A 15032-nucleotide genomic window follows, 5' to 3' on the forward strand; every position below is an offset into this window, starting at 1 on the left:
AAAACACACAATGACAATGTACAATGACACAAATTCATTGAAAAAGGCACCATCACAATTTAGCTTATGAAATAGATAAACAAACAGCATTCTAATTATTGTTTTTAAATGAGATAACCGTCTTGAAACACTACACAAAACAACTGACAAAACTGTCTTCTATAACATTTAAACACGTAAAACTGGATGCTGAGGTTTGTTCCCAAACAGACAAACCGTCACAGAAAACCAATAATGAACTTTTCAAGCAATATGTGCTTCCTGAAGACTTCTCAGGACGAGGTCATCAGGGCCACAAAAACAACAACAACAACAAAATAACGCATGTGTAAGTCAATGCAGAGAATTTAAAAAGTCCAGATTTACTCCTCTCCAGAGGGTGCTGGTGTGTCTTGTATCTCAGCTTGAAGCAGGAGCCCCCCCTCACTGCCTGGCTCTGGGTTCAGACCATCTAGTAAGGCCATAAACGGACTTAGCGAATTTTCCTCAACACAAGCATAAATGATATACAAAAGAACCACAACGATGAGGAAGATGAAAATCTGTATGTGGACGGGCACGAGGCGGCGCTCCAATTCTCGTCTCTCCAGGGTCGTGGGACTGGCCGGGGAGTCTGGGTGCACATACTCAAAAGGTCTCCCTGCTGCACCCTTGATGGGTTTCCGACGTGTTGCACTGAAAAAAAACCAAAAACAAACGGGGTGTGTCAGCCGATCCAGTTACAACTCTCTGATATTAATCATAATGCTAGTTGTCCGTGTATCACCCCCCCCATCTTTTATTTCTCTACATTTCGTCTAATTCTGTGACACCCAATTCTCACTCAACAATAGACAATAATCACACAGCAGCCATTTTGGAAAGCTCAAATGTCATTCTGTTGAGTTCTAGCTTTCCTATATAAAAAAAAATAGGAAATTAGAAACGTTGTTAACAGATAGTTGATGATGGAAAATCCAGAGAAAAATCTGACTCTATTTCCAAGTAAAACAACATATTTTATAACCCATTACCTTACCTTAGCATTCAGCCACTCCCTAGATACCTTTTTGTTGCTTAGTGTTGCAAGACATGATTCCAACACTATGGCTGTATGCTAACTTCAGCTAACAGATTAACAAACATGTGATTTGACCTTGAATATGGCGCGATGCCCCTCCAGATTTTTACTGTCCATCATCTTTTCATTTGCAGATAAATCAGAAAGTGGTGAAAGTCGCAACATTATCCCAGTATTTGAGCTTCCCACCTCGAGAGTGACATCAGAGATAGATGGCTTAAACGTGAATATATGACAAATAGGAAATTAGAAAGATTTTTACTGTCCATCATCTTTTCATTTGCAGATAAATCAGAAAGTGGTGAAAGTCGCAACATTATCCCAGTATTTGAGCTTCCCACCTCGAGAGTGACATCAGAGATAGATGGCTTAAACGTGAATATATGACAAATAGGAAATTAGAAACGTTGTTAACAGATAGTTGATGATGGAAAATCCAGAGAAAAATCTGACTCTATTTCCAAGTAAAACAACATATTTTATAACCCATTACCTTACCTTAGCATTCAGCCACTCCCTAGATACCTTTTTGTTGCTTAGTGTTGCAAGACATGATTCCAACACTATGGCTGTATGCTAACTTCAGCTAACAGATTAACAAACATGTGATTTGACCTTGAATATGGCGCGATGCCCCTCCAGATTTTTACTGTCCATCATCTTTTCATTTGCAGATAAATCAGAAAGTGGTGAAAGTCGCAACATTATCCCAGTATTTGAGCTTCCCACCTCGAGAGTGACATCAGAGATAGATGGCTTAAACGTGAATATATGACTTAGAAAGCCGTGAGGAGATTCTAATTGCACTGTTGTAATGTTGGTGTGGCACTTACTAGATCCCTGTTGGTGTGACCTGAGTGTCTGGAAACAAGTCATTGAGAAGATCTTTCACAGGCTCTGGAGGAGGCTAGAAAAAGAAAGCCAAAATTACTGACAGTGTACAAGAGTAAACACAAAGACATCACAGCCAGCAGTGCCCCCACAGAGATGCAAGTCCAGCAAGTCCAGTAGAAAAAAAATTAAGGATAAGGGTGATTGTTGATGTAATGAGCAGAGATTGACATACTGACAAAGTACAGGAAGTATTAAGGCTATTGTGTAATTTGGGTTAACACTAACCCTAACCCTAATGCACACACCCATCAAGTGACATGGAGTAAAAACAGATAAAGTAAAAACCCAGCAAGAAATTGGTTATGCCTTCATTTCCCGTTTATAAGGGGAGGCCTCAGGAGTGTAGTACACGGACCGGTTGCGCTTGTCCACAATCCGCGTGTCCAGCTAAGGAAAAGAAACATAACAGATTATGAAACACAGGATTTCTGAGGTCTGAATTTCCTCCCACCTCTACTGAACCTCTCCAATAACCACGAAAAAGTTTATGCTTAAAGTGTGACTGAACAAAGTGAGCACTACTGACCCTGTTGGATTGCGACCAGCGTTCCTGCACATTGCTCCCATTCAGCTCTTTCTCTGTATCTGTGCTAGAAATGAGTGACCTCTGACTCTCCATCTGTTATTTAAAGTGACAGTGTACATTACTGAGCAAGCACCCTGGCCATGATGACTCGCAAACAAAAATTAAAGGCAGAAATGTGGAATGTGGGTTTATAAATGAGGAGTTAACTTTCCTCTTCAACCATCTGAGTGATGCTGAAGGCCTGAGAGGAAAATGATGAGCAACCGTTAGGCACAGCTGATTGTGATCCCTGTGAAACCTGCAAGGAGGAATATTCTTATGTTAACGGCAACAAAAACATGCAACCATTCATCACAAAATATACACACCAGTGAGACACCAATACCGATCACCATAAGACAAAAAAAGATCTAATCTGTGGCTTGAAAAGTACGCACAGTAAAGTCAGTCTAAACAAGGAATGCAGAGAATTTAAAATCCACCAGAGAAATAAGACCAGCCTACCCCTGATCCTAATCCCGAGCGTTGATCTACAGAGGATGCTTTCCTAATTCCTACTGGAATCTGTGAGCAGCGAGACCGACTCGGCTCTGATGATTTTAACACATTCCTTGAATTCCGCTTGGAACAAGGTTCCCGGTTTCTCGGAGCACGAGTACGCTACAAAAGGATCGACCCAATCAAACAAAGAAAAAAAAAAGAACACATCAGTGTCTCCTGAGGATCAGGTTGAAAGAATTTTGTCCAAAAAAATTTGAATATCTGTAAGGTTTACCAGCCTTGATGAGGGTACAAAGCACTGCGGGTAAACAAATTCACCATTCTGGGAAAGAAAACAAAAAAACCCACACAATGCAAGCGCTTATTTCAAAGTGCTCTTCTGTTTTGATCCCATAAAGTTGCAGCCTGTGACCACTGAGTGGCACTGGCGGAACAATTTTATGGCAAAGATGCAGATGAGGATGATCTATAAACATGGTTAGTGTTAGATCGAAGAAGCTCCAAATAATTCACCTAAAAGGTATCAAGAACTGCTACAGTTTTCTCACCTGGCTAATCTCTTGTTGGACCTGGACTGGCTGTTCAACAGTTTCTTCTGTTGCTGCTTCAGAACCTGTTCAAGCCACAGAAAATATGAAAAAAAGAACATGATTATTAAATACCAACAAAAAACAAACACATCTAGACTAATAGGTCATCAGCATTCCTGGTCATACCTTCTTCCTCCTCCTCCTCTTCTTCTTCTTCTTCTTCTTCTTCACTGTCCGAGTATAATACAGCTTTCTCTGGTCCGTTCAGACGGTCCTGTCCATTAGGCTGAAGCAGCTTCCTCAGCTTATTCTCATACAAGGCCCTGGTGGAGGCTTGTAAAGACAGACCATACTTACTAATACAGACTTTAAAACAGAGTACTGACACACAAATTCAGTAATGGTGACCAGAATCCTGTTTCTACCAGAAAAAAAAAAAAAGAAGAAAATTCAGAACAGTCTGAAGTGCTGTCTTACCAACTATGGGTCCAGCTTTAAACCCATGTTTGAGCAGTGCAGCCTTGAGGTCATCATCCGTCAAACCACATGGGTCAAGAATCACTGCATCCTCCTCCTCCACCTTACAAGACAAAATTTAGACAATGACTGCAGCTTGAATGACAGTAGTTTCTAGGTCCAAATCTGTTTAATATTCATTTAATTTGTGTATTTTATGGGTCTTATGATTTTTGTGTCATCTATTCTGAACAACCACAGAAGAATATGTAAACAAACAGTCAAATCAAGATTAAGGTGGAGCCCAACAATATTTCAAAGTGGCCCTCTGATAACCACAAAACAACAAGCAAGGCTGCTGCTAACCATTATCGCCGTTATTGATTCATCTTCCAATTATTTTCTCATTTAATAGTGTAGAAAAAAGGGCATCGGGTGACATCTTGAAATTGGCTGTTATGCCTGTCCAACAGTCATAAACTAAGAGACATCTGATTTATTACTTCCGCAAAGGAGATTATGTTTTCACCCCTATCCGCTTGTGTGCCGGTTGGTTGGTTTGTCAATGGGATAACACAAAAAGAACTAAACCGATTTTGAATTTTGACAAACAAAATCTTGAATGATGGATCAGAGGGATCCCAGATTTATTTCTTACTTTCTTAATCATTGCAAGATCGACATTTTCATTATGGAATTATGCATAGAGGGCTGGTATTTGTGGGTAAGGTCAATTTAACGCATATCCAAATAAAAATCTCGATCCAGCAGATTTTAATATGCTCTATTTGATACCACATTAGACTAGACTGAATTAAAGGGGACCCTGAAGGAAGTAGTTTGGTAGCCTGTAGTCTAGTTTGTTTACTGGTGGGTTTGTCAGCAGGATTACACGAAAACTACAGAACCGATCGCCACGAAACTTGGATGGAGGATGGGTCTCGGCCCAGACTATAGATCCAGTTAAAAAGGAACAGATCGGGTGTGATATTAGATTAGGCTCGAAAGAATTAAAGGATGCCATTCTAGTTGTTTACATCAAAACAAAATACACAGTGACTAATGTTTCAGCTGTTTCTCTTAGTTTATGGACCAGGGTGCATGTCTTGAACAGATGATCTTAAATCGGGTGCCTTGCCCACACAGACTAAACACAGTCTGTCCAAACAGCCATGACACAGCACAGAAACAACCTCCAGACTTCTGCTGCTCTGCCTGGAGAAGATAAATGAGTGTGACAGGTGTTGCAAGCACATGTACACGGACTGTAATGGCAGCCGCCATGCGTCTCGTGTAAACCTATACCAACTATACAGCTGGTGGCTCAGTGGTCAGGGGACCTCAGAAAGCTCAGTGACCCATATATTTCCCCCCTTCCTCTGCTCCACAGCTGTTCACCTTGCAGCGAGGGTTAACTTCCGTCCATGCCAGAGTCTATTATGCAAAAACAACGTCTCATTATCAACTATAATGGTTGATGTCAGTGAAGGAAGCATTGTTTATAAGTCCTCAACAACATTTGTTAAGATGTGACATTGCATTATTGGTGTTTTTCTCAGACATGCCAAGCAACTGGAGAAAGAAAAGCCTTTTGTCAAGTTCTGGTTGCAAGCAAAATGTCAGTTGTGTACATATTCTGACGGCAAAACACTCAACAGGTCGATCAAACTCACTGCCACATCTTCTCCTTGATCCTCCTCGTCGCTGGAGAAATCCGCTGCGTTTTTCTGGTCGACGTGTTTCAAGTGCAACTCCACGTAAACTTCCTTTCTGCTCTTGGCAGGTGGCAGCGCGACATTGTGGGCGACCAAATCCGACTTGAGTCGAGACTTGGAGAGGTGAGCAGGGTCCTCCTTAAACAGCGGCATGCCACAAGGACGGCGCGGAAAAAAGATTAAAAACAGTTGCTTCGCTTTTTTCTTTATGTTTTGTGTGTAAAAACAAAACCTTGGCCCGACAGAAACTGCTGGGAAAAAACCCCTCTGCCTGTGGTCTGTGAATCACAACGACTGATCTGGGAACAGCTGCACCTGATGACTTGATTGACAGCCAAGTAGTAAGCTAAGCTTTACATACCGTCACTGAGACAACATACAAGCTAGCATAAATGTGTCTAGCTAGCTTTGCCGTTGATTACTTACATTTGAATTATGGCCGTTTAATGGAAGTTTATTTATTCATAATAAACTTAAAAATAATTTCCAAAACGATAAAGTAAGTTATGGCTTTGGTCAGCTATTTAACTTTATTCTTTTTTGTTTTTTTTAGCTGCAGCTAATATTTACCGGTAACTAGCTAGCTTACCAGGTTAAATACTCAACGGCTGTGGAGGCTAGGAGCTTCCCATATTAAAAAGCAATACTTTAATCAAATGTAGTAAATGTAAATAATTAATTAACTTTTTTTTTTTTTTTTTTTTTTAAATATAAGCCTTTTTGAAATAGACATAAAGACTTGTCATAGGGTGATTTCATAAGTAGTCACTGCTAGCGCCAGAGCATGGACATGTTTAGCTGTTTTATGTGTAACATTAGCCAGCTGCTAGCTCCAGCAGTAGCTTGCATTTCTAAAAGTTAAAGGTGATTTTTGACCTCTTCATCACAGCACCCCTAAAAAATAATAATAATTATTATAATTGATTATTAGAGTCTTCTTTATCATTTTCCCCATTCCTCCTGAAAGCAACAAAATATTTTATTTTTGTTATTTATCGTTCATATTTGACCCTCACGTGTGTCATTTTTTCTATAGATTGAGATAAAATGGTTAGTTTTTTCTATGCAAACAGCCAGGTTTAGGTCAAAGGGAGGTTTTTATGTTACCTGACTGCATTGCTGACAGCAGCCCAATATTCAATCAGAATAATGTTCCTTTTCCTACCTCTTATCATAATATAAATACACTTGTTGTGGAGTGTGCCACTTGACTGACAGCAAAAAGGAGAGATGAGGAGAAAAATGCCAGAGAGCCAGAACGAGGCAGACAAAAAGTCAAGACTACATTGTCATAATACCAAAGCAGCTACTTTTTGCTGACTATTTGTGATTTCACATTGCTAAGCTGTGTATTGTTATAGGCTACAGTTATCAAAATGTGGATTCTCCCCAAACTCCTCTTACAATGAATTTGCATGGTGATGGATGACATGTACACAACTGGGATGCATTTTGGTCATGCTGTTAACAAGGGGGTTAGCATCCCACATCAAATAGGGGACATGTTAGAATGTCCTGACTGAAAACAGTCTAGCAGGAACCACAAATATCAGAGTTAGTTCACACAGTTGAATTTTAAGTAAAAATGTCTCTAGTCTAACCAATCTTTACCTTTGGCCTCCAGGCTTGACTTTGGCTTTGGTTGTCGTCGGTGCTGGCATGTCACTGGTGTATGTTGCTGCTGCTGCATTTTTACTGAAGTGATGGATTCACCTTGTGTATGTAGAAGTGGTGAGTAGTGTCTTTGCTAACACCTGTTAATAGATAAAAAACAAAAACAAAATCAGACACTGGTTCAGGTAATTGTCTGTAAAGCAGGTGGTACCGAATGTTTATAAAAACTTTTTTCCCCCAACCAATCGACCACAACAGGCATCTGATCCAATGAACATGTTGTTCACTGGAAAAACTTGCTGTGAAAAATCTGCATCTTGGAACAGGCTTCCAGTACTCTAGTACAGCAGAGAGCTTATCAGAATGAAATGAATAGAATCACCTGGTAGGATTTGTTTATCATGAAAACCAGGATCATGGGTACCTATTGGGCTCTTTATCAAAAACATGATTATTAGACCATCTGGTACTAACGGAACTAGAGCATTCATCCTTCTTCATGAGACAGGTCCCTGTTTTAAGAGAAACAGTTTATCCTCCAAATAATAACCACGCAAAGCAAAATAAAACAAATAAATTTACTCCATTCACAAGAGAGGGATTTCTTAGTGTGTAATGTTACAAATCCTCCAAAACAGCTAAACATACTCTTTTAAATTAGTTGACAACTTCAGTATCTTGCTGCTATGGGCTTGGAAATATGAAAAGACAAGACAGCAGGTGTTTACTTCCCTTGCAGTCATATTTGAGTCTGAGTTGAAAAGACTTGATCACCTGCTGTTCTGTTTACTGTTGTGAACTTGAACTGTACTGTTTTTAGATTGGATCAACACATGGTGATGTGAGAAAAACATTTGTTTTCAGTGGGGATTTCCAAATCAATGTGTGGGTTGGAATAGTCTGAGTGGGAACCATCAGAACACGTGTACTGTTTTATTATTAGAATAAAAAAGATTGGCCTCCTTCTATTTTGAAGCTCTATTTTTGATATATCTTTCCACATTTTTACATTAATCAGATTGTTTGTTGGCCAGCAGACATTACGCAATGATTCAAAGCATGTATAGGTCCTGCTGCGTGGTATTAAAACAAAAATATACTAGATATAAAAGTATGTAAAAGTCTCAAATCAAAATCGTTAAAGGCAGAGACTTGACTTGCTCATATTTGTTTTGCGCACATAATTATTACTTGAATATTTAAAGTCCTGTATTGCTACTTCCAAGTTTAAAGTCTGGAGATATTCAGCAGAGAGTTATTGCGGTCAGAAGGCTGAATGCTCTTGAAATCCTTTTTAAAAATCTACTCGACATGAAGGGGCTGAGAACCATGAGAGGCCAAATTTGAAGGGCTCTTTACAAGTGCTGTGATGCCTCAGCTGGCTAAGGTGCACACCATGTACCCATGATGATATAGTTTTAAAATGTATAATCTTGTTGCACAGTTTCCTCTTCTGGCCTCCATCCAAAATGAGCAGCATTAACATTACAATCAAAATCCAACTGACCATTAAACAGTCAGCTCCTGTATTAAATCAGGACAAAAATAGGAACGTGGTAAAGAATTGGAGCTCAAAAAACGTCAATTTTCCATGAAATAAATGTTATAATTGGGACTGTCATTATGTGGTTAAGCACTGCTGCAGGTCAGCACACCATCTTTGCTTGAATTTGGATTGCTGTTAACTCTCAGTTAATGAAAAGCATGATGAATACTAAACAGCTAATATTTCTTCTCTCTGGTCACTGTAAATTAGACAAATTTAATGTACGGAAGATGAATCAAAATATTCCCTGATTTTAACTTAAATCCAAACAATGGGCCAGTACATTCAGCAGTTGTGGATTTATATAGCCGATATATAACTATAGTTAAAAAGTGTTCTTGGTTGAAACAGCCAGAGGCAAAGACAGTTTGTCCCTTTGAATTTTATTATTTCCCATAAGGTCTGAGTATGATTTTTTTCTGTACATATTACAGCTGTGGCATAATATGCTTTACGTGTTCCTAGACCTCACATGGTCCATGTCATCATTATAAATTCATATTTTTTTTTAATTTACGCTACTCGCTTTAATTCCATTAAAATGCTACCCAGAGGGCTAGAGGGTGACAAGTGAATCAAGGTGTCACACTTTCACTCAGTGGATAATGTTACCTCATTATTTTATTAATTGTAACACATGAAACCACTGCATTTTATACCAAAATAGTCTAGGCAGCAGTGATGTAGAGTAGGTCTAAACATTTAGCAAATCTAATTAAGCATATGCTGAAATTCCAACATTGATAGATTCAGAATGTTTACAGTTCGATCTTTTTGAAGCTCCGTTGGACAATAATAATGTCTTACTGGATACATTTTAACTAAGGCTCAATCCCATTTCCATTTTTTTTAGACGTTTACAATTCGTTTAGAACTTAATGCTATCATGAATCAAATATGCACTGCTTCATTATGTGGCAACGAGTGTTGCTTTATTTAACATTAGCAATCCATGTTCCCACCCTGACAGTCTGCACTGATATTAGAGGAGTGGTACTATGTGCAGCAACTCTACTTCTGGATGCTAGTTAAATTTTATACTAACAAGGTCTTTATTGTCATAATGCAAAACAACCAAACGGTAAACATACATCATATGACATCAAAAGGGGGAATGCAACAACAAAATATGGCAAAATGCAAGACTATCATACAACAATTAGTGACAATAATGTAACGTTAGCTAGTTAGCGTCAAACTAGCAGCAAGTGCTTAATGCCTGTTATAAAGAAATTACCATAATACATTCAAATGAGTGATGAGCCATAGTTTAATGTAGCCCTTACACTTCACCCTACCCATTTTGAACGTGCAACAAAGATGGTGGTTGGGGCAAGGGTTATATTGGGATCAGGCCTAAGCTTTGACAAGAGAAATGCAGGGAGTTATGACTTAATTTCCCCAGTAGTAAAAGTATAGAGCTCTAAAGTGTTCATGGAAGTTGTTGAACTGCTCACAGCAGTAGGAACAGGAAGGAAGCCTTCTGCTTAGTCACAACTTTTATGAAAATCATGCATTTCTCAAAATATCTACAGGAAAATGACTAATCACTCCATCTCAAAATATCTGTATTTGTCCTACAACTCAAAAAGTTTGATGCAAGGAAAGATCCATGATGTAGATGCTGTGGGCAAACATTTTGGTGATGTCATTACGTTACAAATTACAATTAATCCGATTATTCTTTATGTTTGGAATCTGTTTTTTGTTGTCAAAAGTCATCAGAGTTGCTAAGTTGACTGTCCACCGTGTATCCAATGGCTTTAAACCCTACATGACATGTTAGAAAGAACTCACATAGGAATAGAAAGCCATAAGACACAGTTGTGGTTTGATTTAGAAGATAATGATACTGAATCAGTCTCAGATGCAGTTTGAGAAGTCACGCAGTTAGAGCCGAAAGCTTGACAAGTGGGAGGAAAACACAGGGGCAGTTTATGGACAACAGTCAGGATAAAAAACTCACATCCACATGAATAATGAGGCAAAGAAACTGGAAGTGTTCATCTGAGGCCCGGGAGAGTAAAATTAAACTGTCTTGTGAGTCTTTAGACCAAGGGAATTATATTTTTCCCAGCACAAACCCAAATAAATCGACCCCTACCGGGTGCTTGAATCTTACAACAATATTCTGCTAGCTGTTCAAATCCTCGGGGGGGTTTACAGAATAATCTTTGATTAAAAATGCAGTTTTTAATCAGTGTCTGTGGGGAAAGGTGCAGCGCTAATCAAAAGGATTTTGTTTTTGAATTCACAACTGATTACGTAAAGTGATTCTATATTCTGTAGCAACCCCCTGCTTGATTTCCTTATGCACAAAGGAGATCATTACTTCAGCATTGGGGGAAATGTTCACAACAATGCAACCACTGGGCTGAGAAAGCCGAGCAGTTTTTTTATTATTGACCAAAATATTTTTGCAGATATGAACATTTCCATGCAGTAGCACTTGTGTCTCTTTTATCAAATCCATCGTGCCAGTGAGTCAGCTATCATTAATGCACAGAAACGCTACCAATAGGCTTGATTGAAAATAAATTCAGTCACACTCTTTTTTTTACCTCTGAATTTCTTCAGAATCTTCCCATGAACCAAAACACATGACTGTTTGCAACAATTTTTCAAAACTAAACTGTTGGAAGTGCTTTGGACTGCTTTCAACCCCTCAGTGAGTAGAGAATCAGCACTCAAGCTATGCAGGCCAAATCTGCTCACCCAGATGTCTGCTCAGAAAACAGTAGCCTTTATGAAAACATGAAAAAGTCTTGTGGACTGAGAGGAAACGGGCTACTATAGAAGACAGAGGAGGCATTTGTTGACATTGTATCAAGTGCAACGCTGAGGTATTTGAGGCTCAGAGGGGCCAGGTATTTGTCAGTCAGTGTTTCTTGTGCTTTTGCTGTCTCCAACTCAAACAACAAAAGCCCCATTGAGACAGCCTCTCCTTTTTTTCCCCTCTGAACAAGCACACAAAGCTTCCTGTACTAGGCTGCAACTGTCCAGTACTGAGAGAACCGTGTCTAGTCGTCCTTTAATGCACCTGTTTAAATTTTTTCTGGCAGTGCGGTAATGTTGAGTCAAAAACACTTTTTCAGATAGTTTCACATCCTCTCTCACACCTTTGCTGCATTTAACATTTTTATTCTCTCATAGTTCCAAGATGACATAACTTTCATCAGAAGACATTCTAACTTTATTCTAACTCAGTGGAGCCAAGCCAGATTAATGCTCATTGGCATTACATATGCTGGATATTCACATAACCTCTGACAGGAGAACATTACCCACCGATTGAGGGAAAGTGTTTGCTCAATCAGCCTTTCCCAGGTTCAAAGAAATGACCACTGCCACTGAGCTCCAGGGAGCCTGTGCTCATGCATGTCTCAGCATAAATTAGTAAAGCCCCTGTGTCAGACTCTGTCCAGACAAGAAGGTGAATCTCAGCCACAGGGAGGATTAGTTTTAATCCCTAAACATCGTACATGGTCGCTCTCTGCTGGGAGCCAATTCAGGGAATCGTCAGCAGCCAGATGTTTTTTGTTGTTTTAGATATACATTTCCAGTAGAGCATGAGAAATTGTAGCCACAAAGCTTTAACAACACAGCAAATTATTAATATCTGACAATTTAGACACTTTTTTAGACAAAAGATAAAGAAAAAAGGGGTGGCGCCTGATTTCTATTTATTGCAAACACACCTAAGCACCTTCCACTGGCGGAGAAGACAACCAAAACACATTGAAACACTGCACACAACACATGAAAGCATCAGTGAAGCAGCCTCTCATCCTCACTTTCATCCTTGATTAAAGCAATAACATCACCGGCACACTTTATACTTCTGAAAGTAACAGTGACGTGCATTTTGTGCCGGATGCATTCTTATGCCATAAATCTGACTCTTACCTCCTTCTCCCTCTCCTCCGTCCCTCGCTGGAACGAGTATGGCATCCCCTCAGCCTAACACTGTATGGAGAGACAATGGGTAGTGGGGGGGAGGAGTTACTATGTGAGCAGGAGCGAGAGTGGGGAGACAGAGGGAGTAAAAGCAGAATGAAAACTGGGAAAGAGAGGGAGAGTGTGAGAGGGAGAAATAGGGCTCTGAGGGGAGATCACTCGCTCACAATACTCTCAAACCACGAATCTGACAAAAACGTTACATGAATGACAATTCTTGTAACCCCCTCCCACTGCATCCCCATCTCCCCTCCTCAGTTGCGATGTCATAGAGAAAACAGCATCCAGAAATCCCTCTCTTCACTTGGGAAATGTAAGGAAAAACAAGAGACTGTGAGAGAATGGGTCCTGGTTTTAAACAAGTCCCTTTCTTTGGCTTTCTTTGAATGAGTTCTTAAGATTCCAAGTTGGCAGAGTGCCCGTGGGTCCTGGATGGAAAAGGATAAAAGAGGGGCTGAGGTAGGGGGGCTGGCTATTGTGTTTGTTCCCTTCCTTTCAGTCCTGGCACTCTAGTTGATCTTTGCAGCCAGTTGCTGAATATTCCAGTCACTTATTCCTTGCTTGTAAATGGAACCTCTCACGTTTTTATTCATTTTTATCTGTGTTGCTGCTCATGTCATCACCTCGTAGATGAGTCAAACTTTGTTGTCATCATCCTGCACATACAGGTTATGGCTTAAAGTAGAGGTTCAAGGACCAAATAATTACCAAATGAGCAGTGGCTCAGCCAGTCAGCACGGATCTGAAGATCCTGGTGTCTTTAGAGTCTTTTAGTCTTTGTTTGGGCCTCTTTGTCCTTCCAACAGTCCATCACTAGTAGAGAGAGACTGCTGTTTTGCCTGGTGAATCTGGGATGAAGACAGCAGGTGTTGTTGCCCCTCTCTGAGTCACATTCAGCTTTCTCCCCCTCCATCCGTTTCCTCTACTAATACACCCTCCTCCCCCTTGTCTAGATGTGAGGAGGGGGGCTTAGATAGGGAGAATGAGCTACTGTATAATGAAGCACACCCAGAGAAAAAATAAACAGTTTTCTAAAGGTTTTAATGAGTGATGTCATGTTGCCCTGATCAGAATGGCTGATGAGCTGTTTGACACAGAGCGGCGGCGATCATGTAAAGGGTGTAAAGGATTAACGCAACTGCATCTCTTGTCAGTCACCACCGTGCCTCTCACCGCTGCTTGTGCTGCATCAGTGCCGCAAGAGAAGCCCTGTTTTCACTCACAGTCAACCCCCACCTCCTCCTCATCCTCCTCCTCCTCCTGCACCTCCTCCTTCCCCTCAAACCCTTCCCTTCCCTTGCCTCTCTCTCTCTCTCTGTCTTCCTCTTGCTTTCCCTCAAATAAACACACAGGCTCGGTTCATTACTATTCACCAGGTTTCACTAAGACACGCATCATTGCTCTGCTCCCTACAACTGTGTCGGGAGAGGCGGGGGGACAGGAGGGCAGGGAGAAGGAGAGGAAGGGGAAAGCAAGAGACATCTTGTGATAGAAAAGAATAAATCACTATTGTGTTTTCTGTGTCCGCATGTGTGTACAAACATATATTACCAGACAGCTGCATGCATGAGTTGTTCTCTCTTCTGCCTCTGACAGTGAAATCTCCCGGGTAACAAAGCTGGTTCAGTCCTCAATACAGAAATCTGTTTGCTTATGTGGGGTTTTGATTCATCACTTGTCTTTCATTAAAAATCCACTGAGGTCGTACACTCGAATTATTATCTGTGCTGATATACTGACGGAGCATTTCATCCATGAAAATGGGCACAATGCTTGATTTCTATTCCTGTGTTGGCTCAGTCTAAGCCTTAGATAGTCAGGAAGTCTCTGTCACATCCATTTTAGAAAAACCTTCACTATGAAACTAATCCTTTGTTAATTTTACTCTTTAGTCAGCTGTACTCAATAGAGGAACCAATGATTCCGAGAATTACAGCAAAATCATAAGGTAGGCAGTGTGCACTGCAGGGATAACCACCAAAAATCGCACAAATTTCATTGTTTGGTTAATGAAGGCTCTGACCGTCGATGATATCAGTTGCAAGGGCCGTTATTTTTTCATGAGCTGCTGTTCATAGCCGTAAAATTACACAGGGACATTAAGAGAATTTCAAAGACATTTCTCAGATTCTGAAAAAATAATTTGTAATTAGGAATCTTACATATTTAAAGTGCATTTTTCCTCCCACAACAAAACACATTTTTTCACTAGAAAGGCCAAATAGAACATTAT

At 40.1% G+C, this 15032-nt stretch overlaps 1 protein-coding gene across 2 annotated transcripts; it reads right to left on the reverse strand.

Moving 5' to 3' along the window:
• Window positions 1-36: 36 nt before the first annotated feature.
• lemd1 (LEM domain containing 1) lies at window positions 37-13021 on the reverse strand. 2 transcript variants are annotated; one of them, XM_030422820.1, is made up of 12 exons: window positions 12749-13021; window positions 5641-7436; window positions 3989-4091; window positions 3698-3844; window positions 3530-3594; window positions 3256-3303; window positions 2985-3140; window positions 2692-2778; window positions 2481-2573; window positions 2261-2341; window positions 1894-1967; window positions 37-675 (listed from the first exon to the last, which is right to left on the reverse strand). In XM_030422820.1, the coding sequence occupies exons 2-12, from the start codon at window positions 5833-5835 to the stop codon at window positions 363-365; spliced, it is 1362 nt and encodes a 453-aa protein (XP_030278680.1). In that variant the 5' UTR covers window positions 5836-7436; window positions 12749-13021; the 3' UTR covers window positions 37-362. The 2 variants fall into 2 exon arrangements, with proteins under 2 accessions (XP_030278680.1, XP_030278681.1); XM_030422821.1 differs by lacking the exons at window positions 2985-3140; window positions 3256-3303 and having other exon boundaries at window positions 12749-13009.
• Window positions 13022-15032: the final 2011 nt, after the last annotated feature.

The sequence above is a fragment of the Sparus aurata genome, chromosome 7 (genome assembly GCF_900880675.1).
Source record: "Sparus aurata chromosome 7, fSpaAur1.1, whole genome shotgun sequence".
In the NCBI taxonomy this organism is placed as follows: domain Eukaryota; kingdom Metazoa; phylum Chordata; class Actinopteri; order Spariformes; family Sparidae; genus Sparus; species Sparus aurata.